Consider the following 23,590-nt stretch of genomic DNA (forward strand, 5'->3'; position numbering starts at 1 on the left):
TTGATGGTTTGATACCAAATGACTATTATATCAGGAAATGGATTATAATTTATCTGAAATTATTGCAGTTCAAGTTTTCTATTTATTCATTTGTCATTTAACTACAAGTAAATAAAAATAATGTTTTCACATAATTCATCTTTCAATTATACTTCATAAGCACATGCATTCAGATCTTAGCATTCAGCTTTTCAGCATTCCCACGCCATTTCTGCAGAAATTGCACTTTGTCTAGTTAGAAAATAATATCTTGACTGTTAGCTTCAAAAAGAGTTGAGAACGATGTTCCCCAAGCAACAAAAACCTCGGGTCCAAGGGGTCATCGTGTTTAATCAAGGTAACCTCCCCTGCTGGTTTTGAATGATATCCTACTCAGGATGGCCACATGTCAAAGGTCAAATGAGTGCATATTTTCATTTCTTTATAGTGAGCTCTTTTCCTAATTTGAGGAATTATTGCTCAGACTCGCAACAACAACACCGTCGATTTCAAAGGCGATCCGATCCGAGATGGAAGGTTAAAGGTGTGCTATCCTTTGCCATTTCTCTCACTACTTGTGGTATGTGATAAAGCGTTTGTAGTTTGACAGCTGGTCATCATGTGCGCTTGCTACAGAATATCACTTTCCTTTCCTTTCTTTGGTCCTTCCTCGGGTCTCCTGACGGCATCACGACTCTGGCTGGAAGTGTTCGGTTTAGGTGAACGGTATGGGATTTTTTAATAGGTTTTAGGTGAACTAATGAATACACACTCACACACACGCACATACACATACACCCACATACAAAAAAATCAAAAAAAAAAGAGAGCAATGATGATGACATGTCAAATCGGTAAAATTAACGAATAAACAATACTGAGCTCTCCAGAAAAAAAAAAAGAATATCACATCTACATATATATTAGGAAACATACAATTTTGATTCTGGATGAATGAGTGATTTTTAGTATTCCCATCATGACAGGTTTTTATAATAGACGTTATTTAGATATGTACATCAAATGTTATAAATAACCAGATGCCTGTTTTCAGAATGTTGCAGCATGGGTTGTGTTTGGTTTGATTCTGATGGAATAATTCATGTTGAAGGAGGGGGGGAAAAAAACACCAGGATTGCAGCATAGCTTTGGCTTCAGACGGCTTCTCTGATTACACTAAATCGTTTTATTGCGTTTTACACTCAGATGGACATTTTTCGGACAATTTTCATGTGCTGTCATCACTTCGTCTTTAAACGACTAATGAATACAATCCACCCGTCCATTTTCTGCACCACTTATCTTGTATTCGATCATGGGGAGCTGGAGAGGATCCCAGTTATTTTATGCTTGAACACCATGTTGAAGCGGTGCGAATATTTGGAAGACCTCCTCGGTTCCAGACGCGTTCCAATGAGGAAGCAACGTCTGGAGACTGGGTTGTACTTTCGTGCTTTTTAATCAGCATATCATTTTCATTCATCTGTTTATTTTCTATGCCACAATTAATCATCAGGGCTGGGACTGACCTAGAGCCTCAACTTGACTTTTGTCAAGCTATGGAGTTCACCCTAGACTGGTCACCAGCACTGTTGGGAAAGTAACTTAAGTAACTAAAAGTAATATTGTTCCCAGTAATGAGTAGTGTAACTAATTACTTTCACATTTTGAGTAGTAATATTAGATTTATTTTCCCCCCAAAAGTAATAGGTACCATTTTAATTCCGACTGGATAATTTATTTTATTTTTTTAAGGATTCATACTTGTATGTCTGTTTTTTGTTTATTTTTTTTTGGTAGGAGGCTATTTTCAGTTAAAGCGACATGTTTTGTGTTCTAAGCCTAAAGAAACGTTTTTCTTGTTATTGTTATTACACTAATGTGCATATTGTTTGTGTAACGTGGGGGTTCGTTGGTGGTTTGAGAAAGCAGGATTGGAGACGGATTTCTTCAGGAACAAGCTGTACTTGTCACGTTACACACGTAGCTACAGCGGCAACACTTCCTGACAACTCATCAGCTGACCAACATTAACTAATCAGGAGCTAGCAAACTTTAGGTAAACGCAAGTGAGAGAACAGCAGATTCAACACGTCAATTTAGCTACTCATATATATATATATATATGTATGAAAATAATAATTCTAAAAACATAAATGTATAAGTAAATATATATTTTAACCAATTAACTTAAATCTTAGTCATTTCTGAAACTTACATTTGCATTGAAATGCACTAGCACTTTGAACTTGTCTGCTTTAATAAACAACTGAAGCTGTTCAAAAAATTAATTTTGTTATCAGTTTGAGCCCAGATGTGGTTTAATTTTGTCAGCAATTTATGAATTCATATGAAACCTCATATAATTTACCCCAATTGAAAAACGAAATGTCAATTTCAACTGAAAGTAACTAATGTCGCCGTCTGAGTGCAAATGTATTTCAATCAGATGAAATTCGGTCACAGTTAACTTTTTGCAGCGGCGCGCAGTGCCTCGTCCCCGCCTCCCGAACCTCCCCGCCCGCCGACCCTGCCCATGAATCGGCCTAAGCCATCCCCAGTATGTTCGCAGGCTCGGCTTGTGTGCGAGGAAACATGAGCAGGGTGACATATTCAGAGTCCCGGGCTGAGCGGCGCAGGTCGCCGGATAAAGCTGCAGAGGAGCCGGAGCTCCGCGAGTTTGGCCACGAGACCTGCAGAGGGGAACATGTGAGCGGGGAATGGGCCGGAGGAGACAGGATTACTGCTCTACATCGCGGACTGACTCAGGAGGAGCCCGGGACAGGTAAAACGCATGCGAAGTTTTTTTTGATGGCATGCAGCAATTTGGAATTGACACCTGAGTGAAATTACTTGCATTGATAAACTAATAAGCTACATGATGCACTTGAGAACTCAATTGTCCTGGAATTTTATAATTAATAGACAATGTACTTTATCAGTCCATCATGTAAATTCGGTGCACATTTATTCCTGCGTGACAAGTGCAATAATGTAAGTAAATGCAACCTGCAGTGCTGATTGTGATGCATTCAAAATGCGCAGTTCAATTAAATCACGTTCCATGAACATAAATCAATAAAAACGAATATATGGCTCATACACTAATTCTTTGTCGATGTTGTTGATTTTAATATGAATGAAAAACATGTTGGATATAGCTTTTTGAACAATAAAAAAAACGAATGCTGGTTTGTTCCGCTTGAATCAAAACATCAAAAATTGTGAATCTGATTTCCCGACATACATGAACCTGACAGGAGCGTGCATATTAACGAAGCCGGAATTTGAATAAAAACAAACGTTAAATGGCTGTAAACTAACACAGCAAATGATGTAGCAAATTTTATAGAGCATTTATACTTCTAATAAGCACTACTTTGTTTTTTTACAAGTCCACTTGTCCTTTCCAGGAGCGACACTTGCGCACCGTGACGCACCCGAGGGGATATTTTCATTTTTGCGCAACTCGGGGACTATCTGGCCAAAGATGAACGCCATCGTGTTTAACCAGCTGAGCGGCCAAGTTCTGTTCGAGGAGAAGGCCAACGAGGTGGAGATGAGCAGCAGAAATTACTTGGAGGTCATGGACGGACAACATCCGGGCCTTCTGTCCGACAACCAGACCATCATGGACAACCAGGCCATCAGACACCGACGGAACGGGTAAGTCAAGCACTTCGACCAAAATTGGGATAAAATGGGGAAATGAGAAACATGACTTGATATATCCACAATAAAACATAACGTATTAATTAGTAAATTAATGTTTTTGCTGGTGGTGTCATAACTAGGTCAGTTTTATTCGGTAGCTGTCTCATACATTTTCTCCATCTGCTTCCAATAAATACATTTGCCCTTCAACTTTCTGTGTGGTCTAGTTCATCACACAAGGACCATGTGTTAGTTTTCCAAGTATTTTATTTATTTTTGTGACAAGGAACAGGTGGAAGAAAAGATTATTTATCATCATTTTTTTATTGAGCAAATAAGAGAAGGTTGGGGGGGGGGGGGCGATGACCTTAAATGGTGTCTCTTTAAGTGTAGATCAATGCAATGTTGAGAACAGGGAGTAAAATATACTTTTAAGATGTTCATTCCAATCTAGATTACAAGGAAAATATTTGGAGAACACCAACCTCAGACTGAGGTTAGACTAAAATGTTACATGTGCAGTGTGCAAGCTCTTTAGGGTGATAAGGGAAGGAGCCAGAGTATTGCACTATACTGACATCTACAGGTTTGGGAAATCGGAAAATTCTCTATGGGACAGGTGCTCTGCTTGGGAATAGAAAAAAAAGACATTGTTGAATGGAAAATAATGTCATCATTTTATGTTAAAAAAAAGAAGTATTTTTGGTGGTGCTCTTTAAATGCTGTCTCCTTAAACTTAATTCCAGGATTGGTTGAGAAAATTGCCATCGTATCGTTCGTTTGCTTTGCCTGACACAACTGATAAATTACATACTTGGTCCACCTGGAAGTCGTGAAACATGACTTGCTTCATAAATAAAAATCGAATTCCACTTAATAGACTTTGGACAACATTTGACATCAAGCTGAAAAGTGTAAGCTCAGGCGGAGTTTGACATTTGACATGAGTGCCACATGGAAAACTAATCTGGTTTAAAGAGCTGTATGATGTGTGCCCAGTTTAATGGGAAAGACAATAGACAATTAAAATGGCATATTACAGATAAACTGATTTTTTTTTTCCAGGGCCGATACTGATTAGTAGTAGTCAACCATCGATATTTGGAATCCATATTCACAAGTGTTTTTTTTTTTGTGTGTTTTTTTTTTTTAAATATATATATTGCTGGTGTCAAGCTGAAACCTCATGATTCACAATTTGGCAAATTTAATTTTTTTGCAAGAATTTATACTTTTGGTTAGTCCACACGTGCGTGTCATTTATTTATTTATTTTTAAATATATATATATTGCTGGTGTCAAACCGAAACCTCATGATTCACAATTTGGCAAATTTAATATTTTTCCAAAAATGTATACTTTTAGTCAGTCAGTGCGTGTCTTTTTTTTGTGTGTGTGCAAATTTGTGACCAATCTTAAGTGTGAAAAATGGCTTGTTGTCGTTGATGATGTAATGGTAATGACTGAACAAACATCCTGTTTTGGAGGTTTTCTGAAACGTGACGATTTTGGAGTTACAAGGTTTTGGCCAGATGGCAGCTATATATAAATCTTAGACAACAGACATTTTGTTTGGAAAATTATAACAAAAAGATCAGGGAGCTCCCAGGGTCATCAGCATGTCTTCGAAATTTAAATAAAAACGTAAAATAAGTTAATAGTAGCCTATTGTTTTCTACAGTAAATAAAGTTGAAAAAAAGTGGAATAATAAAAAAAAAAAAATAATAATAATAATAAAAACATAACAAACCATAATAATATATATATTTTTAAATAAAGTAAAAAAAAAAAAAAAGACAATTTTGGAGCTACTGTACAAGGTTTTGCCCTGGCGCCAGCTATATATAAATCTTAGACAATAGACATTTAATTTGTTTGTAAAATTATAACAAAAAGATCAGGGAGCGCCCAGGGTCATCAGCATGTTTTCAAAAATTAGATGAAAACATAAAATAAGTCAATAGTGGCCTATTGTTTTCTACAGTAAATAAAGTTTTCCAAAATGTCTAAATATCAGAAATTTAAACATTTTCACTTATCTAGTTTTTATTTCAAACAAAAACAAAAGTTGCAAAGAGTTTCCAGTGTCAAAAATTGTGAAAAATTATGTAAATATTTTCCTGCAGTTAACACCATTTTAAATTAATCTGTTATCGACCCTAATATATATATATTTTTAAAGGCCTATATTCTTCAAAATGCTGAATATCAGCGCCGATAATCAGTCTATCCATACATACAATTTAGTTTAAATGTGTATGCTGTCACCAGACACTCTATTAAGTGCAACAATATAATGAGACCATTTATAATTCTGATGTGTTCTTTATTAATTTAACAATATGTTTATTATTGTGGTTGTAGTGTACTGAGAAAATTCTGCTCAAAAGCTCAAGTGCAATACAAATAATCACTTTTCAGTATGATCGAGTGCACTTTGACATAAGTGTGGCAGGGTTTTTACTTTCTGGACCTGGATTTGCCATCTCTGTTTGGCACTACTGTAAACTATAACCACAAAAATAAATATATTGTTTAAATGAATATTTTTCTGACAGGCAGTGTCAATCAAAACAGAGCATTAGTTTATTTGTAACGACATAATTTCTGCTTTGACTCTGGTTGTGGAACTAGAAAGTTTACGATGTACTGTATGAGCAACATAGTGGACTATAAATGCAACGTGTCCCCTTCAGGGGTCGTCCCGGCGGCAGCAAAGTGCGACACAAGCGTCAGGCCCTGCAAGACATGGCGCGTCCGCTCAAGCAGTGGCTGTACAAGCACCGAGACAACCCTTACCCCACCAAGACCGAGAAGATCCTGCTGGCTCTGGGTTCGCAGATGACCCTGGTCCAGGTGGGTGTGTGGGAGGCCTTCTGTCTTTTGGTCAAGCGCACGTGTGTGCGTGTGTGTCTAATCAGATCGGGGGGGAAATAGCTGGACGTGAACTTTGAGTTTTGGAACTGACAGGCTTTGAGGAGAACATGTTTTTACAACTTGAGCTGTTTATTTTATAACACTCGCGCACCCGTGGATATTATTTCTGCCTTCTTCCAACTGCTGCAATTTTTCTGTTCACACTCTTCACTAGTGGTTCCGTATGTTAGTACATCAGATCCAGCAGATGGCAGTATTTGTTTCACATGTTGTAGTATATAATCCATACAGAGTATGTCATAAATGTGTATAGTATGCTAGTTACAGAACAGCGGTTTTCGGTTGAATTTCCTTAGCGTGCAACAAATTGTGTTGGGTTGTAAATGTACTTGCTAAAAATCTTTAGCTACTGTTAATATGAGGAATTAGCCATGCCTTTGTTGTTTCCGGAGGTGAAAGTAAAAACCCTGCCAAAGTTTGGCTTTAGCCCCTGGTGGTAGCTAGCTAGCTCCCTAGCAGGTAAACGAGGCTAGCTAGCTATCTCCCTAGCAGGTAAACGAGCACCATGGGTGCTAGCTAGCTTGCTAGCTCCTTAGCAGGTAAACAAGCACCATAGGAGCTAGCTAGCTAGCACCTGAGGCTAAAGCCAAACTGTGGCAGGGTTTTTACTTTCAACACTTGGATTTGCCACCTCTGGTTGTTTAGTAAGTTACCGTATGATGCACATCAGACAGGAAGTGAGTCATGTAATTTCCCAAGTAGAGTGGCTTACCTTTTTGGTAGAAAATTAGTGATGGTTAAAAACATGAATGAATTTTGAAAATGTTCACGACATTAAGATAAAAAATAAAATCAGAATCCTGAAATATATAATATTTCGAATAATTAGATGGATGAATATTATTAGGGATGGGTGAGTCCCGAAATCAGGTACAGTATCAGTATTGGGCCGATACAGGTTGATACTGATACCTCCTGTGGCCGTTTTATGATGAGGAACTAGAAGAATTATATAATTTTATGAATCAAAAGTACTACTGGTATCAGCACTTGGTATCGGTATCTGTGACTTTAGAGTTGCGTATTTGTACTGGTATCAGTCTGAAACAAGTGGTATCGAACATCTCTAATTATTAGGCTTTTACAAGATCAGGATTTTTTGGCCGATCACTGAGTTTGGAAAAAAAAAAGATTAAGAAAATCTTTAAAAAATGCTGATAAATATGAAATATAACAATGTCTTATTTTGTGGAACCCATCAATGAAGTCAAATTAACACATTACAGCCGATCGCAGATTTTGCATAAAACGCTAAATATCGTCCGATCTCAATCCTGCTGATCAGATCGGTGTAAAGTCTTTTAATTTTTATCATTATTAGCTATACTTGCATCATCCTCCTAACGCCTGAAAAGAAAGTACATGTCGTTTCATCAGATCTCATACGAGGTTAAAAAAAAACAAAAAAACATCTGTGGCCGAATATTCAATTTAGCTGTGATTCTCGGTCTGGTTCTCATTTCAGATGGCCTAATGGAAGTGTTTGTTTTGGTAAAGATGCTTTTTAAAGTGCGGAGGAATGCTTCATGTTGGACGATGGGCTGCTTTTAACACACAGCAAAAATATGACCATTATTGAGAGCAAAATACAAAAGAAAATTTTGAATATTGACTATTTATTGCTTTTCAATTATGGATTTTGATGTAATCAACTTTGATTAATCCAGATGAGATGGTTTGAAAAAAACCCGTTTGAAATGGTACATGTGCTTGTGGTTTACGGTGAAACATTCCCGATTAAATGCTTTTGGGCAAAGGGATGTGTGATGTCTTAGTTAATAAGAAACACAATACTTCGATCACAAATAAGTACTTCAGCATAAGGCCTGCGTCCCTGCCCCTTCATAAACCACTTGAAGTCAATTGAGCGTGAGCAGTTATTCTAGTATAACATCTAATGGTCTCTCCCAGTAAAAGGAAGAACGAGCTCAAGTGTCTTTTTTTTTTATTATTGCAACTTGAGGTCCGCGTTGAAACTATGTGTTATTGAACAGAGGCCAAGCAAATCCAGAATAAAGATAGACCACATCCATCTAAGTCAACATTGATCAATAAGAGATGATTTTTATTGGCTGTCCAGCATGTGGAGGGTGTTAGGTGCAGAAAATATGAGATGAAACTGTCTGGAATTCCTTTTAGTAACTGGCCGGTTTCGCTGTGTTAGGTCAGAACAGACGTTTTTATAAAGTCTTTGTGGACGCGGATATGTTGAAGAGTCAAAACAGTAACGTTGTATTTCCGGACTCTCCTTTTCATTTGTCTGTCAGGTTTCCAACTGGTTCGCCAATGCCAGGAGGCGGCTGAAGAACACGGTGAGGCAGCCCGACCTGAGCTGGGCGCTCAGGATCAAGCTGTACAACAAGTACGTTCAAGGAAACGCAGAGAGGCTGAGCGTCAGCAGCGATGACAGCTGCTCAGATGGTACGACCGCGCTTCACTCTTTACGCTAGCACTCAAAATGTCATGAGTCGTGTGGTATATCACAATGGGACATGAAGTTAAGAGGTGTTTGGCTTTAGCTCCTAGTGCTAGCTAGCTAGCTAGCTTCCGAGCAGGTAAACGAGCATCATGGGTGCTAGCTAGCTAGCTATCTCTCAAAGCAGATAAACGAGCGTCATGGGTGCTAGCTAGGGAGCGAACTAGCACTCTAAGCAGATAAACGAGCGTCCTGGGAGCTAGCTAGGGAGCTAACTAGCACCTGAGGCTAAAGCCAAACTGTGGCAGGATTTTTACTTTCTGGACCTGGATTTGCCACCTCTGGTACTCACAGCCAAACACATGATCTTTTTAGAACCCAAAAAACCCACTTTTTTTTCCAGACTGAGACGACACTCAACTCTTGACTAGTCACAGATACCAGTTACTGATACCACTAGTACATAAAATTCCCACCCCCAAATAATGACAGATATGTTTTAAAGTAAGGCTTACAAATCCCAATACAGCATTTTCCTCAAAATTGCATGAAATGAATGACAATTTTCTAGTCCCCTAATTTCTAGTTCCTGATTGTAAAACTGCGCTAGAGGGTCACGAATAACGGTACCTTAAAATAAGGCTGGTACGGCACCAATACCGATACCTGGTACTCCACATTCCAAATGGTGAAATGAAAATTCTAATTTTACAAATGTGAGTGTGAATGGTTGTTTTGTTGACTGGTGACCAGTACATGGTGATACGTAGTTGAAAATGGTTGGAGAGATTGATTTATTTTTTACCTTGCTTTTAAGCATTTACTTTCACCCACATTTTGTTCTTGTTCTGGATTATTTTGTTCAAGTTTTGGATTCGATAGTACTTCCTTGAAAATACAGTTCTACAAATGACTGCTGATTGACTTCCAAACTGTTTTGAGTTCAGAGTGTCCTGTCTGACTAGTTTGAACACCTACACGGCTCGGGTTTCTAGTCTCAAATTTAAGCTAGCTAGCTAGTGTTAGAAGACCATCTTTGTCTTCCGCGTGTTCGTTGTTGTTCGGGTAGAGAGAATGTTGATTTTCTGAATACAGACTGGAGATCTGTGAACAGGTCCTTCGAAGGATTTATTTTACAGAATATTCCGGACACAAGCAAGTTTACAGACAAATGGCTGCAGTCCTCTCGCAAGTGTGTAGTTACAGCGGACTCACAACATTCTTATACTATCTTGAAAAGCAGTATTCCAAAACCCCCAACCCCCAGGAAACAGCCCCCAGCCATGAGTTCAATACACATGACGACAGCCGGAAGTAGATAAGACTTTTACAGCATATCATCCAATACACATTGACTTCAACCACAGACACTGGCCCATTGATGCGGAAAGAGACGAGGTCCTTCAGACATGACGACACGAACAGAAATTGCAACAGCACTTACAAAGACAAATCCACAGATAAAAGTTCTACTGAGGAAATAAGTAAATTAAAACAGTTATAACTAAATCTGGGGCAGAAGATCCTCAACACTAGCTAGTAAACCCAGTGTGCTCTCCTAACATCTCTTACCTCTGATAGTAAAATCTATCGTTCAGAACATGCTAACAGAACACAGAACGTTGTTCTGAGCACAGCATATAGCATACATTGTATTTTATGGCAAGTGTTGTGACCTAGCTTAGAGCCACAGAGGCTAGCGGGCTGTAACATGCTGTTATTAAGACACCCTGCTGAGCCAACCTCTGTCGCCCAGTCTGCAATTGTGAATGACTAACTTTCTCTCAGCTATGTACTTACTGCAAACACACGCTGCTTCCCGGGGGCAAGAAGTGCCTCTTGCTAGCCACTGACAGGACAGAAAACATTGCGCGGGGAATAAATCCATAAATGAAAAAACATACAGCGTGTACTCGCATAGTGAGAGATTGAACAGAGAGGAAGAGCGCTGCGGTGCGAGTAATCTTTAATTACGTCCTTTGAGAGGCCGAGGTGGAGCGTGCGGCGGCGAAGGAATGTGCGCATGTTGTTTGCATTGTGTCCGCCACATGCCATTGTACCACCAGTGGCTCGCTATATCTCCCGGACTCTTCCCCCCTGTCACATTATGGTTATGAAGCTTTCCGCAAGCCTTATCCCATATTTGACCCATACACCGAAAGGCCCACCATTATTTTTAAAGTCTATGCTTTTGCTCCAGGGACTTTATTTATATGAGTACATGTGACCCCGCTGACCCGTTGACCATTCTTTTTGGTGAACTCGTTTCGCAGCACACCCAAAGAAAATGTTTGAGATGTTTGGGCGTTTATTTAGAGAGGTGCCAGACTTGGATGTCGGCCATGTGATCATAATGGCAGATCAACATGGTGGATTTTGAGAATCTCTGCTCAGATTAAAATTTGGTCTAGACTACATCCAACCTGCCCAAACTACAAAACGATCCAGATTGGAGCGCTTGATTTCCCTCCTGATGTCTGATTTTCCAGAACTTTTTTTTTTTTTTATCTTTTCCCCTGCTTCTTTCATCAGGGGCCTCATTTAATTTGATTACCTTAGCAGTACACGGTGCCACGGATAATATTGTAAGCAATGTGCTTGAAATGGATAGGAAACAATCTCACATCCATTATGGCTTGCACATTTCTCAGCTGCTTCATTCTCTTGAGTGGGATGCCAACGGAAATTAAACATTAGTTCATTTTTATTGAGCTTTTCATCATTTTTTTCAGCACTAGACAAGTGTTCATAAACAGACCGTCTTTAACCATTAAAATGACTAGTAATTAAAATTTCAAATAACATATTAGTCACGTTCATGGCATCAAAAAGTGTCATTAAAAATTTTTTTTTTTTTTTAACCCACACATTATGGTAATAATTACCAGTGACTTCATCAAGCTGAGACAAACATAATACTGCAGTTTTTAAAGGACACCAGGGTGGTATTAATCCAACTTACATGTCTACATTTGTGACTCACGTTCCGTATTTAACTTGTTTGACTTTTCTGCTTCAGTTTCTACATTTGTGTTTGTTCACATAGAGCCCATATTGTGATAATGAGCAGTTACAAATGTACGATAAACATGCTTTGGTATGTCTGAGTGAAGTTCAGAAGGAGTGCAAAAACAAACATATATATATATATATATATATATATATATATATATATATATATATATAAATATTTATATATATATATATTTTTCAATCAGATTAATTGAATCCTAGAAATTTGATTAATCACAATTAATCACTTCATTAAAAAGGCTTTTTTATCAACATTTTTTTGCCCGCCAAATTTGAAGAGCACCTGTTATGTGTTAATTCTTTCAACATTTAAAGTTATGAGGACGTCTTCTACATTTTTGATACACTGCACGCTCTCATCCTCCTTGTTTTCTAATCAGTGAATTACTTGCATAATTTCAAATTTAAAAAAAAAAATTTGGGGACGAGAACAAATATTCCGAATGTCATGCGCATGCATGTATTAAATTCAATGCATGTAGTTATGTTTATTTAAATAAATATAGGCTGTCGAGATAAAAGACGATCTGCGGTCAAAATTAATCATGTGATTAAAATAATTAATATGATAATTTATATATATATATATATATATATATATATATATACTGTATATATATATATATATATAATTATTTTGTAAAGACATTTTGCCTTGTGCGATCACAACTACAATAAAAACATTTTAGAACGGATCTTGTTGTATTTCACAAATTTTGAATATTTTGTTCAATGAAACAAAGGTAGACTTGTCGATGTATAGTACTAATATCCAGAATTTATTAATAAATATATATTTATTTCCAAAACAAGTACATGACTTAACCATGTTTCGAAGATTGCTAAGTGTCTTTCTGTACATCGCTCTTCAATGTATTAGACGGCGACAACCCTCAGAGGACCCAGAACGGCGCCGTGGAGCTCACCAAGCCCATGTACCAGAGCGTGATTAAGAAGGAAGGCTCCGCCATGATGGGCATGACCATGGGGATGGGAGCGGGCCTCCGCTCGGCCAGCGAGTCGGCCTCGCTGGCGGACGACTACGTGTCGCCGCCTAAATACAAGAGCAGCCTGCTGCACCGCTATCTCAACGACTCGCTGCGCCACGTCATGGTGGCCAACGCCGTCATGGACGCTCGCAAGAGGAACCACTCGGGCTCCTTCAGCTCCAACGAGTACGACGACGAGCTGCTCTCGCCGACCTCCTCGGAGGCCGAGGCGAACTTTGTTTATCGCGCTGGTAAGGAGCCACGTTTCTTGCATTCCACTCTTTGTCGCCTCCGTCTGCGCACTTTTTGTTTGACTTTTTGCAGCTGCGATGTTATTCCTCCGCCTGTTAATCACACTCACGTCCCATCTGCCTCGTTCTATTCGATACGGCGCTTGTGTGGAGGAATGTGATTTTCTTAATGCAGTTATGAGTCCCAATAGCACGCATGTTCACACATTGGAGCACACGCTCACAGCAGACAAGGAATTCCCTCCAGCCGGCTTCCTCTGACCGGGCTCCAACAAGCCAGACACAACAAGGCTGTATGGAACATGCGCTCCCTTAAGACTACTGATTGGCCTGCTTTTCATCCTCTCCACAAGGTCCTGTGGAGAAAGTGGGCAAACGCACTTACTTTCCTTGGAACTTCACAGGCAGCATTATTTCCAAATTGGTGTTACCTAAATCAGTCAAAGATCTCCAGGAAAAGAGAGAAAAAAATAAAATAAAATAATAATAAAAAAAAAATCAGTCAAAGATCTCCAGGAAAAGAGAAAAAATATATTGATATTGACCAGATTTCCGTAATTAAAAACTAAGACACTACAGTACATTTACAATTCTCACAAGGAACTATAACAAATTTAATTGCTAGTAAATCTGGTGGTCGGTGGTTGTGTTTTTACTCAAGCTAATGCTAACTGCTATTTTTGTAAACAGTTCAACAGCTTTAAACAAGGCAACGCATTCACCATTGTCCAACCGATTTTGCTCGGTTCTGGCAGCCATTGTAAGATGGCTGTGCCATTTATTTATATCCCACATTGTAACATTAGAAACATGCTGCCCGAAAATCTCATGTTGCGTTGGGTCGCAACAGCTAGCGAAGGATTAGCCTTGTACACTATAAACAGAGAATTGTTGAACAAATTTAAGATTAAACAGAGAATTGTTGACCAACTTAATAAAATTGCTTCAAGTAGTAACACACAATTGAATTAAGTTAATCCAAAGTGAACATATTTAAGTTGCACTTTGTAACAATTTGCCCAAAAATATCTTTACTATAGCCTTTTTATTTGACCATTTATAACTGAAACATTTTTGTAAATAATAGATTAACACCGTAGCTGTTCATAATGGAACCTCTGCAAGCCTCTGGCCAATAGATTTCAGGTTCGAATTTCCCACCCTTTGTCTGCGTATGTGACGTCATGTACATGTTGTGCACGTAAAGCTGGGAATATGCAGTTTCAGTTTACGGCCACAAGTGGAAGTAGCGATTAAAAAATAATAATTCTGCGTTCAGTAACTTTAAGTTTAATGAATTTATAATTAATTAAACTTAATATATTTACTTTGGATTAACTTAATTGAATTGTGCTTTGCCACTTTACCACCAATTCTCTGTTTAAACAATTCTTTTTTTAGAGTTTAGGACTACATTTCCCATGATTCTTAGACACGGAAGCAGGAAGTAGTTCTAGTTCAGATATGACCAAAACATGGCTGCTAGCGATTAGATGAGGATGAGAATGAGAACGCAAACGTGAATGTGACAACTGTGTGATTGACACAAACAATTGACTTGAAAAAAAAGAAAAACTGGGATGCTGGGAAGAGGACCTGTGTGAAAATTACACAAATGAACAGAGGTGACAAATCCAGGTACAGAAAGTAAAAACCCTGCCACAGTTTGGCTTTAGCCTCTTGTGCTAGCTAGCTAGCTCCCTAGCAGATAACCGACCACCCGGGGAGCTAGCTAGGGAGCTCGCTAGCTACCACTTGGGGCTAAAGCCAAACTGTGGCAGGGTTTTTTTACTTTCTGGACCTGGACTTGCACCTCTGCAAATCAATGGGGCTGGCGAAATCCGCCGGTACTCTTGATACAAGGCTCTAAAAACGGGACTGTCCCGATGAAATCTAGACGTCTGCTCACCCTAGGATCCATTACATTTGGATGTCCAAACTGGATTCTCCATCTCTTACTAGGAGCCAATAGAGCCACATGATTTCCGCTAAGCTAACAAAAAATAAAAATGGCTCATATATCCAAACATAGTATCATAATACTTCTTTATAATTACATTCTTCCTTGTGATTGACTGGCAACAAGTCCGGTGTGTCGTCTGCCTCTCGTCCGAAGTCAGCTGGCGTAGGTTCAGCTCACAGCAACCCCGAACAGCGGTATAGAAAATTGTTGGATGGATCTAATAGTGCTTTACTGTACAAAAACCCACAAAAATAAAAGGAAGATTTTTCGTTATGTTCCATTAAATACAGGAGTAGAAATATTTAATCTTCCAGTAGTGTCACATAAAATGTTCTTGTAATATTTTTCTACATAATGGAAAACAATCTACCGACCAAGATAAAGATGCAAATAGCCTGGTTTCTTGTTTTATTGGAGAATTAAGAAGTCAGCAGAAAGCCAGGATCCTTCCTTTGCTAAACAAAGTGCAATCGATGATAATATTGTTGCATTCTACACTTCCAAAGTCGTTTTACACTGTTGTAGCTCACCTAAACCATGAAGGCCACATCTGTACTGGTTCTTCTTTTTCAAACACTGAGCATATTTTTTCTTAAATTCAGTCTTCAAAACCAATAGTCATTCATTGTGGTTAATATGGACACGTTCTGCAGCAGTGAGCGGATCTTTAGCAGCTTGTTTTGTTCAACGTTCCTCACATGGACAAATGTGTTTTTTATTATAGGAGCAAAAGGCTGTCTGGTGTTTGTGCATGTGTGTTTTATTGTGAAAAATAGTACAAGTCCATTTGGGTTGAAAGATGGGGAGGAAAGTAGAATTGAAGCGTGACTTGATTTTAAATGGTGGAATCCAATTCAAGGACAATTTCATTGGACTGTCTGGATGTTTCTAATAAAGAGTAGCTACTTCTTATTAATGTTTAATGTGATATTTTGCTCTTGATTATTATTGGTTTTGTTGTTCTTGGCACAAATGCTAGAGAAAGCTTTTACTCCATGGAAAGTTTTTTTGAGGACAGACAGGTGACCCTTCAGATTTGATTACCAGTTTTGGAAAATCTAATTTTAAATGTACGGAAGAGGATTAGGGCCAGTGAAGAGAAAAAAAAGTTGGCAGGATTCTGATTTTATTCTCAGCATTCGACTTTAAAGTCAGCATTCTGACTTCTCAGATTTCAGACTTTCTGACTTCCCCTCCAACAATTTATAGCTCTATGTCACAAAGTCAGAATTCTCACCTTAAAATCAGAATTCTGAGATTAAAGTCAGAATTCTCACTTTAAAGTGATAAAAGTCAGAATTGTCACTTTAAAGTCAGAATTCCGAGATTAAAGTGATAAAAGTCAGAATTCTCACTTTAAAGTCAGAATTCTGAGATTAAAGTGATAAAAATCAGAATTCTCAGATTAAAGTCAGAATTCTCAAGTCAAGTCATCTTTAGTTATTTAGCGCTTTCAACTGAGAAATCTGTGATTAAAGTCAGAATTCTGAGATTAAAGTGATAAAGTCAGAATTCTGAGATTAAAGTGATAAAGTCAGAATTCTCAGATTAAAGTCAGAATTCTCACTTTAAAGTCAGAATTCTCAGATTTAAGTCAGAATTCTCAGATTAAAGTGATAAAGTCAGAATTCTGAGAATAAAATGAGAATCCTGCCAACCCATTTTTTTCCTCTTTACTAGCCCCAATCCTCTTCCGTATAAATGGGACAGTAAAAAACAGATTTTTTATTATTTTCTTTTCATGAATGTCAGTTCCTGAATTTAAACATACATACAATATACGGCAATGTGTCTTACATTTTCAGTCAGAAAGGGACACAAAAGGAGAGGACAAAAACACAATCAGTTTCTTTTGGCACATTCTTTCGAAGAATTCCTGCCGACCGATCAGTTGTGATTGGTCAAGGCAGGAGTGGCATCCCTGGCAACCGTCACGCCATTGGCAAAAAAAAAATAAAATCTATACTCCATTAATGGTGTCGTGAACCCGCAATGTTATCTCTGACTACAGAGGGCAGTCAGACGTGGCAGGAGATGGAGGGTGTAGATTTACCCCGATGGAAAACTAAACTTCAGATGGCTTAAAATGACACACACACACACACACACACGTTTGCAACTACCATTCACAAGCTGCACACACAACGTCCAGTACAAACACACACACACCTACAGTCCAAAGCCTTTGGGGAATTTCATTGAAGGCAAGGAACAGTAGAATTCCATCGCACATGCCAGGGGTTCATGCCAAATGACCCTTTAATGGGATATTAAATGGCAGGAATCTGGCTGAATGTTTTTCTTCTTGCTCGGTACTAGATTTCGCCCCGTCCGGTATCATATAGATCATTATTCGGCAAGTGAGTTCTTGCCAGAGGAGACTGAGTGATCCCGGTCAGACGCATTACACAAGTTTGACAGAGGCATATTTGGCTAGAATTTCTACTTTACAGACTCAGGTTGATGAATACAGTAGCCAGATGGTGAATGTAATGCAAGTGACTCCATTGATGTGGAAAAGAGGTGAATGCCTGAAGCAAGTTAGTGGCCACAGGCAGCTTTCTCGTATTATTATAATAATACTGGTTTAATGCTGTATATCTTGTAAATCAAAAAACCCCAAAGTGATTTTGTCACACCCCTAATATATATATATATCCATCCATCCATTTTCTTGGCCGCTTTTCCTCACTAGGGTCGCGGGGGTGCTGGAGCCTATCCCAGCTGGCTTCGGGCAGTAGGCGGGGTACACCCTGAACTGGTTGATATATATATATATATATATATATATATATATATATATATATATATATAATTTTTAGATCTGTTCTAAATGTACAATAAAATGCACACAAAAAATATTTCATAATGTACTCTTGTTAACATAAAAGTGGAAAAGAACTAGAAATATGGCTGCATCAAAGAAGCAGTAATTTCATCATAATTCATAAAATTGAGTTAAAATTAAAAAGATGTACTTCACTGTAAATAAAAAAGTGTGGTATTGATTTGTATTGAGGTTTTTTCTGCCACTAGATGGCATAATTCCATTTTGTAAGACATTGGTGACAGCTCAGTGCATTTTATTACTGCAAAATTTTGACATGGACGTGTCTGCTGCGTTGCGACTGGAATTCCCCCAGTACAGGCATTCCAAGTAAGGGGCGGTCATTAATCGTGCGTTAAAGAAATTAGTTGTGTTAAAAGATCACCCCTAATATATATATATATATATATATATATATATATATATATATATATATATATATATATATATATATATATATATAAAATGTGTGTGTGTGTGTGTGTGTGTACAGTCTGTCTTTCCCACGAACACACTTGTATGCCCTTTTGTCAACGCATTGTAGTCTAACAGTGACGTAAAAAAAAAAAAAAAAACTAGCGTGTCCTTCAGGGAGTGGCGGATCCAACAGTGGGAACGACTGAAATTTGGCGGAGTTGTGGTATGACCCTCTTTCTAACCGTCACTCCCGCGGCGATGTTGACTGACCGACGCAGACATTGTTTATACGAAAGTCATACCGAGCCCTCGCAACCTGATCATTTTTAAATCATCAACTTGACACGCCCACCATCAGGTCATCGCATTCGGAGAACACAGCTGCCTGCTGCCCTTGTCTGCGAAGGAAACTAAGTGTTTCCATTCCATAGTCTGCAACAATAGGCTGAGATTAAGGAGAGACGGAGCTTTTATGAGAATGTAGTTTTTCCCCACAAACGTGACTAATACAATAATACAATGAATACCATATACAGTGTGTAAGAAGTTTATTAGACTACTTCTCTAAAGAGGCCAGACAGACCATTAGAGAAACATTAATTTGATTTTATTAATTACCAACTTTGTTAGTTTGTGTGGCACTCTAATAATTAGTTTAGCACTGTATAATAAATGGACATTTTACCTTAACTGTTGACATTACCATTATTGTACGACATCTGATTTCAGCAGCTAATTGTAGTTAGAATCAATCAATTATTGAAAAAATTAATAGAATAGGGTCGCGCCATACCAAATCACCACATGGGCTTAATTAACCAAGCAGATTTTGATTTTAATGAAACTTGGTGTACTTATTGATTGTGATGGCGCAACACTGCATCTCAAATTTTAAGTTAATCGGAGCAAGGGTTTTGGAGCTACGGGCCGCCGAGTTTGGACACTTCCAGCAAAAAGGGGCGTGGCCACATTTCTTTGAACCCTTTTATCTCAGGAACTACTGGGTCAATCTTCACAAAAGAAGTATTGTTGGAAAGGGAATTCAACAAGGATTCCAAATCGCCACTTAGAAGATTGGTGTAAATTTTAGTAACCTTTTCACCTTTTACTTTAGTTGACCTTTTGCCTCTTTTTCCCCCGAAAGTGTCCAAATTCAACGGCCCGAAATACTCAAACCCCTGCTCTGATTGATCTAAAATTTGAGATGTAATGTTTTGCCATCACTATCAACAACTACACCAAGTTTCATTCAAATCAAAATTTGCTTGGTTAAAATTTTTGCGAGTGATTTGGCATGGAATGACCTAATAACCGATTCCCTCAAATAATAGCATCAGCTTGAATAGATGTTCTGGCTGCTATACAATCTCTGGGAACAGCTATTAACCGGTTTTACGATTAACGGTGTTTTTTAAACGTCAGGATTATAACAACACAGGGCTCAGCCTTACTAGATAGGCCATAGGCCAAGACTTTTGAAGCCGCGGGGCCGACATCTTGGGACTGCCAAGAAAGGTATCTCGGCATATGCGTTTGGCTGCAAAATCCATGCCTTCATGTGTAACGGTGCACAAATCGCCAGTTGAAAGGCTGTGGATAAACATTTAACCTGTAAATATGATTGAAATGGGAGTTTGATTTTCAGAAGAGAAATGCATACCACACATGTTGTTTCACTGTTAAGTGTATTATTTATGTTTCAAATGGCAGCTATACTTTATATTTTATTATTCAGTTATTTATTTTCACTTTGTTAAAATAAACCTAAAGTTAAAGCCAATTTGAGCTTTTGAATTTCTGAAACCAGAAATATTTTATTTTTTTGTTTAAAAGCAGCAACTTTTTAAAATTTATTTTCAGTTATTTACTGTTGTTAAAAATAAACATTTTCAAAGAATGCTAATGTGATTTTTTTTTAAATGTCTATAAGAATAACCGTAAAAAAAAACTTTTTTTTTTCCTCAGACTATAATCGTTCACCAAAATCTGAAACTGTTATTTTATTATTCAGTTATTTATTTTCACTTTGTTAAAATAAACCTAAAGTTAAAGCCAATTTGAGCTTTTGAATTTCTGGAACTGAAATATTTCTTCTTTTTTTTTCTAAGGCAGCAACTTTTTTTTAAATTTCTTTTCAGTTATTTATTGTTGTTAAAAATAAACATTTTCAAAGAATGCTAATGTGATTTTTTTTTAATGTCTATAAGAATAACCGTAAAAAAAACATTTTTTTTCCCTCAGACTATAATCGTACACCAAAATCTGAAACTGTTATTTTATTATTCAGTTATTTATTTACAGCATTATAAAAAAAAATAGACATTTTCAAAGAATGCTAATGTGATTTTTTTTTAATGTCTATAAGAATAACCGTAAAAAAAAACTTTTTTTTTTTCCTCAGACTATAATCGTACACCAAAATCTGAAACTGTTATTTTATTATTCAGTTATTTATTTTCACTTTGTTAAAATAAACCTAAAGTTAAAGCCAATTTGAGCTTTTGAATTTCTGGAACTGAAATATTTCTTTTCTTTTTTTTAAGGCAGCAAATTTTTTTTTAATTTCTTTTCAGTTATTTATTGTTGTTAAAAATAAACATTTTCAAAGAATGCTAATGTGATTTTTTTTTAATGTCTATAAGAATAACCGTAAAAAAAACATTTTTTTTCCCTCAGACTATCATCATACACAAAAATCTGAAACTGTTATTTTATTATTCAGTTATTTATTTTCACTTTGTTAAAATAAACCTAAAGTTAAAGCCAATTTGAGCTTTTGAATTTCTGGAACTGAAATATTTCTTTTTTTTTTCTAAGGCAGCAACTTTTTTAAAATTTCTTTTCAGTTATTTATTGTTGTTAAAAATAAATATTTTCAAAGAATGCTAATGTGATTATTTTTTTTTTATGTCTATAAGAATAACCGTAAAAAAACAAAAAAAATTCCTCCTAATCTTACACCAAAATCTGAAACCGTCCCATCGAAATATAAAAGTAACAATTCTCAGTCCACGAGTCTACGGGCAGCATCTTGTGTCGCTCCAGCCTTATAAACAACCATCCATGCAAATAAAGGCCTACACTCGAACAGACACCTCCTTCAAATACACACTGCAGTGAAACACGTAAACACTCCTGGCCACTTTTCGGAGTAAAGACACTAATGCTCAAAGCCACTCATTTGTACCTGCCCTGGTAAGAGTTTCATCTATCGAAGCATCCCCATTTGTGGTGAAGTCATTGTTTACTTTTGAATCCTCCGTGTTGATCATTTTTGTATGACTCGTGTTGTCAGGCTACATGACATAAACCCTGATCTTCATCATGGTAATGATAGTCGGTTGTTTGTCCACGGCGTCTGGATTGCCACACACAAAAAAAGAAGACGTCGGCTTTGACAATATATTTACTTCTCTTGTCTTCTCCTTCTGGCTGATTTACTGGAGCCCTTGATTACACTGTGTTTACTCGTACATGTAAACACAGTGACAACTTGGCAGCGTTCGAACATGGGAAATAAGCTCGTTTCTCCATCTTGCTCCGACTGGTTCTTCACTTCTGTTCCGAAAGCCTCCTTGACGGCCGACAGCGTGACATCTGCCAGACACGCAGCAGCAAAGTAGTGAAGTGTGTAGCGGAGTCTTTTATAAGCGGCGGCTCAGTAAATGTCAGACGGTGTAAGCCTTCCCCGAGTTGTCATTTCATTTGCGCCATGTTTAATGTCTTTGGCTAAATGAGTGCAACGGACTGATTCGCACGGGCAGCAGAAGTGAAACGGCTACAAGGACAAATAACGACAGACCGCTCTTGACATTGTTAAACATACAGATCATTACCCAAAACGTGAAATTGAGCGAACCCGAAGGCATCAGCGGTCCCTCGGTGTCGCACCTCCTAATCAAGACCGTGGCTTGCTTTCAAATCAGAAACCGCATCAGGAGATGTCGTTATCTACCGTCCTCTTTGAATTGAAGCGAAAAACCTGCGCCCAAGCGTTCACATCTGCGCATCCAGCAATTTGAATGAGACTTCGGTAAAAGTTGCGTCATCGCAAAGGCGGTAAAAAACGGTTAATATGTTTTCCATTCGATGGCCTATGATGACAGTAACCCCTGACTCATATTTCGGCTGCCTGAGACATCCAAGGGACTTTATAATTACGCAGTGATCTGTTCAAGTCTTGACCTACAGTTGCAGGTTAGTGTCGAGCAGAATGCCGATGAGATGTTTCAGTGGAAATCTGTTCACCTCATTTCCTCCCTTTAAGATGTTGAGTTTGGAATTTTGTGTATTTTCAAGTTTGTGTCCTCCTTCAGCAGTAGAAAAAAATTGTTTTTGTGAACTTGTCTTAAAGACTACAATTTGCTTTTGATGCTTAATACATTTTTTTAGTGAGCCACTCTTAACTCATTCACTCCCATCAATGTTCACTGAAGCAACCCCCTTTGCTCCTGGCTGTTTTACTGGATTTTGACTGATTTTGCAAGGCCCACAGAATATTGTGTTGCATTGCTATAAAAACATGAGAATTAGAATATAGCGAAGTTTAATCTATATTCACATTACTGGTGAAAACACTGGCAAAAAGAGCTTGTTGCAACATGGCCCTGGCTGATCTCTTATACTCTGCTGCCACCTGATGGTCATTTTTTTGTAATAACTACCATTGCTTTAAGCGACCTCTTCATGTTAGAAGCCGTATAAAAGTTTTTTGTATGATCTAGCATGAAAAACGTATAAACACGTTTTTGGGTTTTAATTGGTTAATTAAAATGTGAAAATCCATGAAAACTCTTAATGAGATTTGACCATTAAGCAACTAATGCACTAGGGAACATTATGAGAGAGATCTGTTTAGTTTGATTTTTATGATAATCAAAACAAAATTGGCATCCTGATTCAGAAATAACAGTCCAAAAAAATTATCCATAGCATACCCTCCAGATAAGCAAAATTCACACTGATGAGCTGTAGAAAGACTGTAGTAAGAGGACTTAAAATTGGGTTCATCAAAAGTAGATTGTGCGGATTAGAAGTTCTTGTGTCAGATTTTTTTTTCAATCCCTACTAAAGCTCAAATCTGAATTGAAGGAACCAATTTATTACAGTACAGGTAAAGCCAT

At 37.7% G+C, this 23,590-nt stretch overlaps 1 protein-coding gene across 1 annotated transcript in view; it reads left to right on the forward strand.

Moving 5' to 3' along the window:
• Nucleotides 1–2,645: 2,645 nt before the first annotated feature.
• Nucleotides 2,646–23,590, forward strand: part of mkxa (mohawk homeobox a) — a 29,856-nt gene continuing 8,911 nt past the window's right edge. The window contains exons 1-5 of the mRNA XM_077554510.1: nucleotides 2,646–2,764; nucleotides 3,393–3,645; nucleotides 6,331–6,490; nucleotides 8,839–8,992; nucleotides 12,901–13,260. Coding sequence (XP_077410636.1) covers nucleotides 3,470–3,645; nucleotides 6,331–6,490; nucleotides 8,839–8,992; nucleotides 12,901–13,260 — 850 coding nt within the window. The 5' untranslated portion in view covers nucleotides 2,646–2,764; nucleotides 3,393–3,469. The remainder of the gene's footprint in view (nucleotides 2,765–3,392; nucleotides 3,646–6,330; nucleotides 6,491–8,838; nucleotides 8,993–12,900; nucleotides 13,261–23,590) is intronic.

This window comes from Vanacampus margaritifer, chromosome 20 (genome assembly GCF_051991255.1).
Source record: "Vanacampus margaritifer isolate UIUO_Vmar chromosome 20, RoL_Vmar_1.0, whole genome shotgun sequence".
NCBI classification, from domain to species: Eukaryota; Metazoa; Chordata; class Actinopteri; order Syngnathiformes; family Syngnathidae; genus Vanacampus; species Vanacampus margaritifer.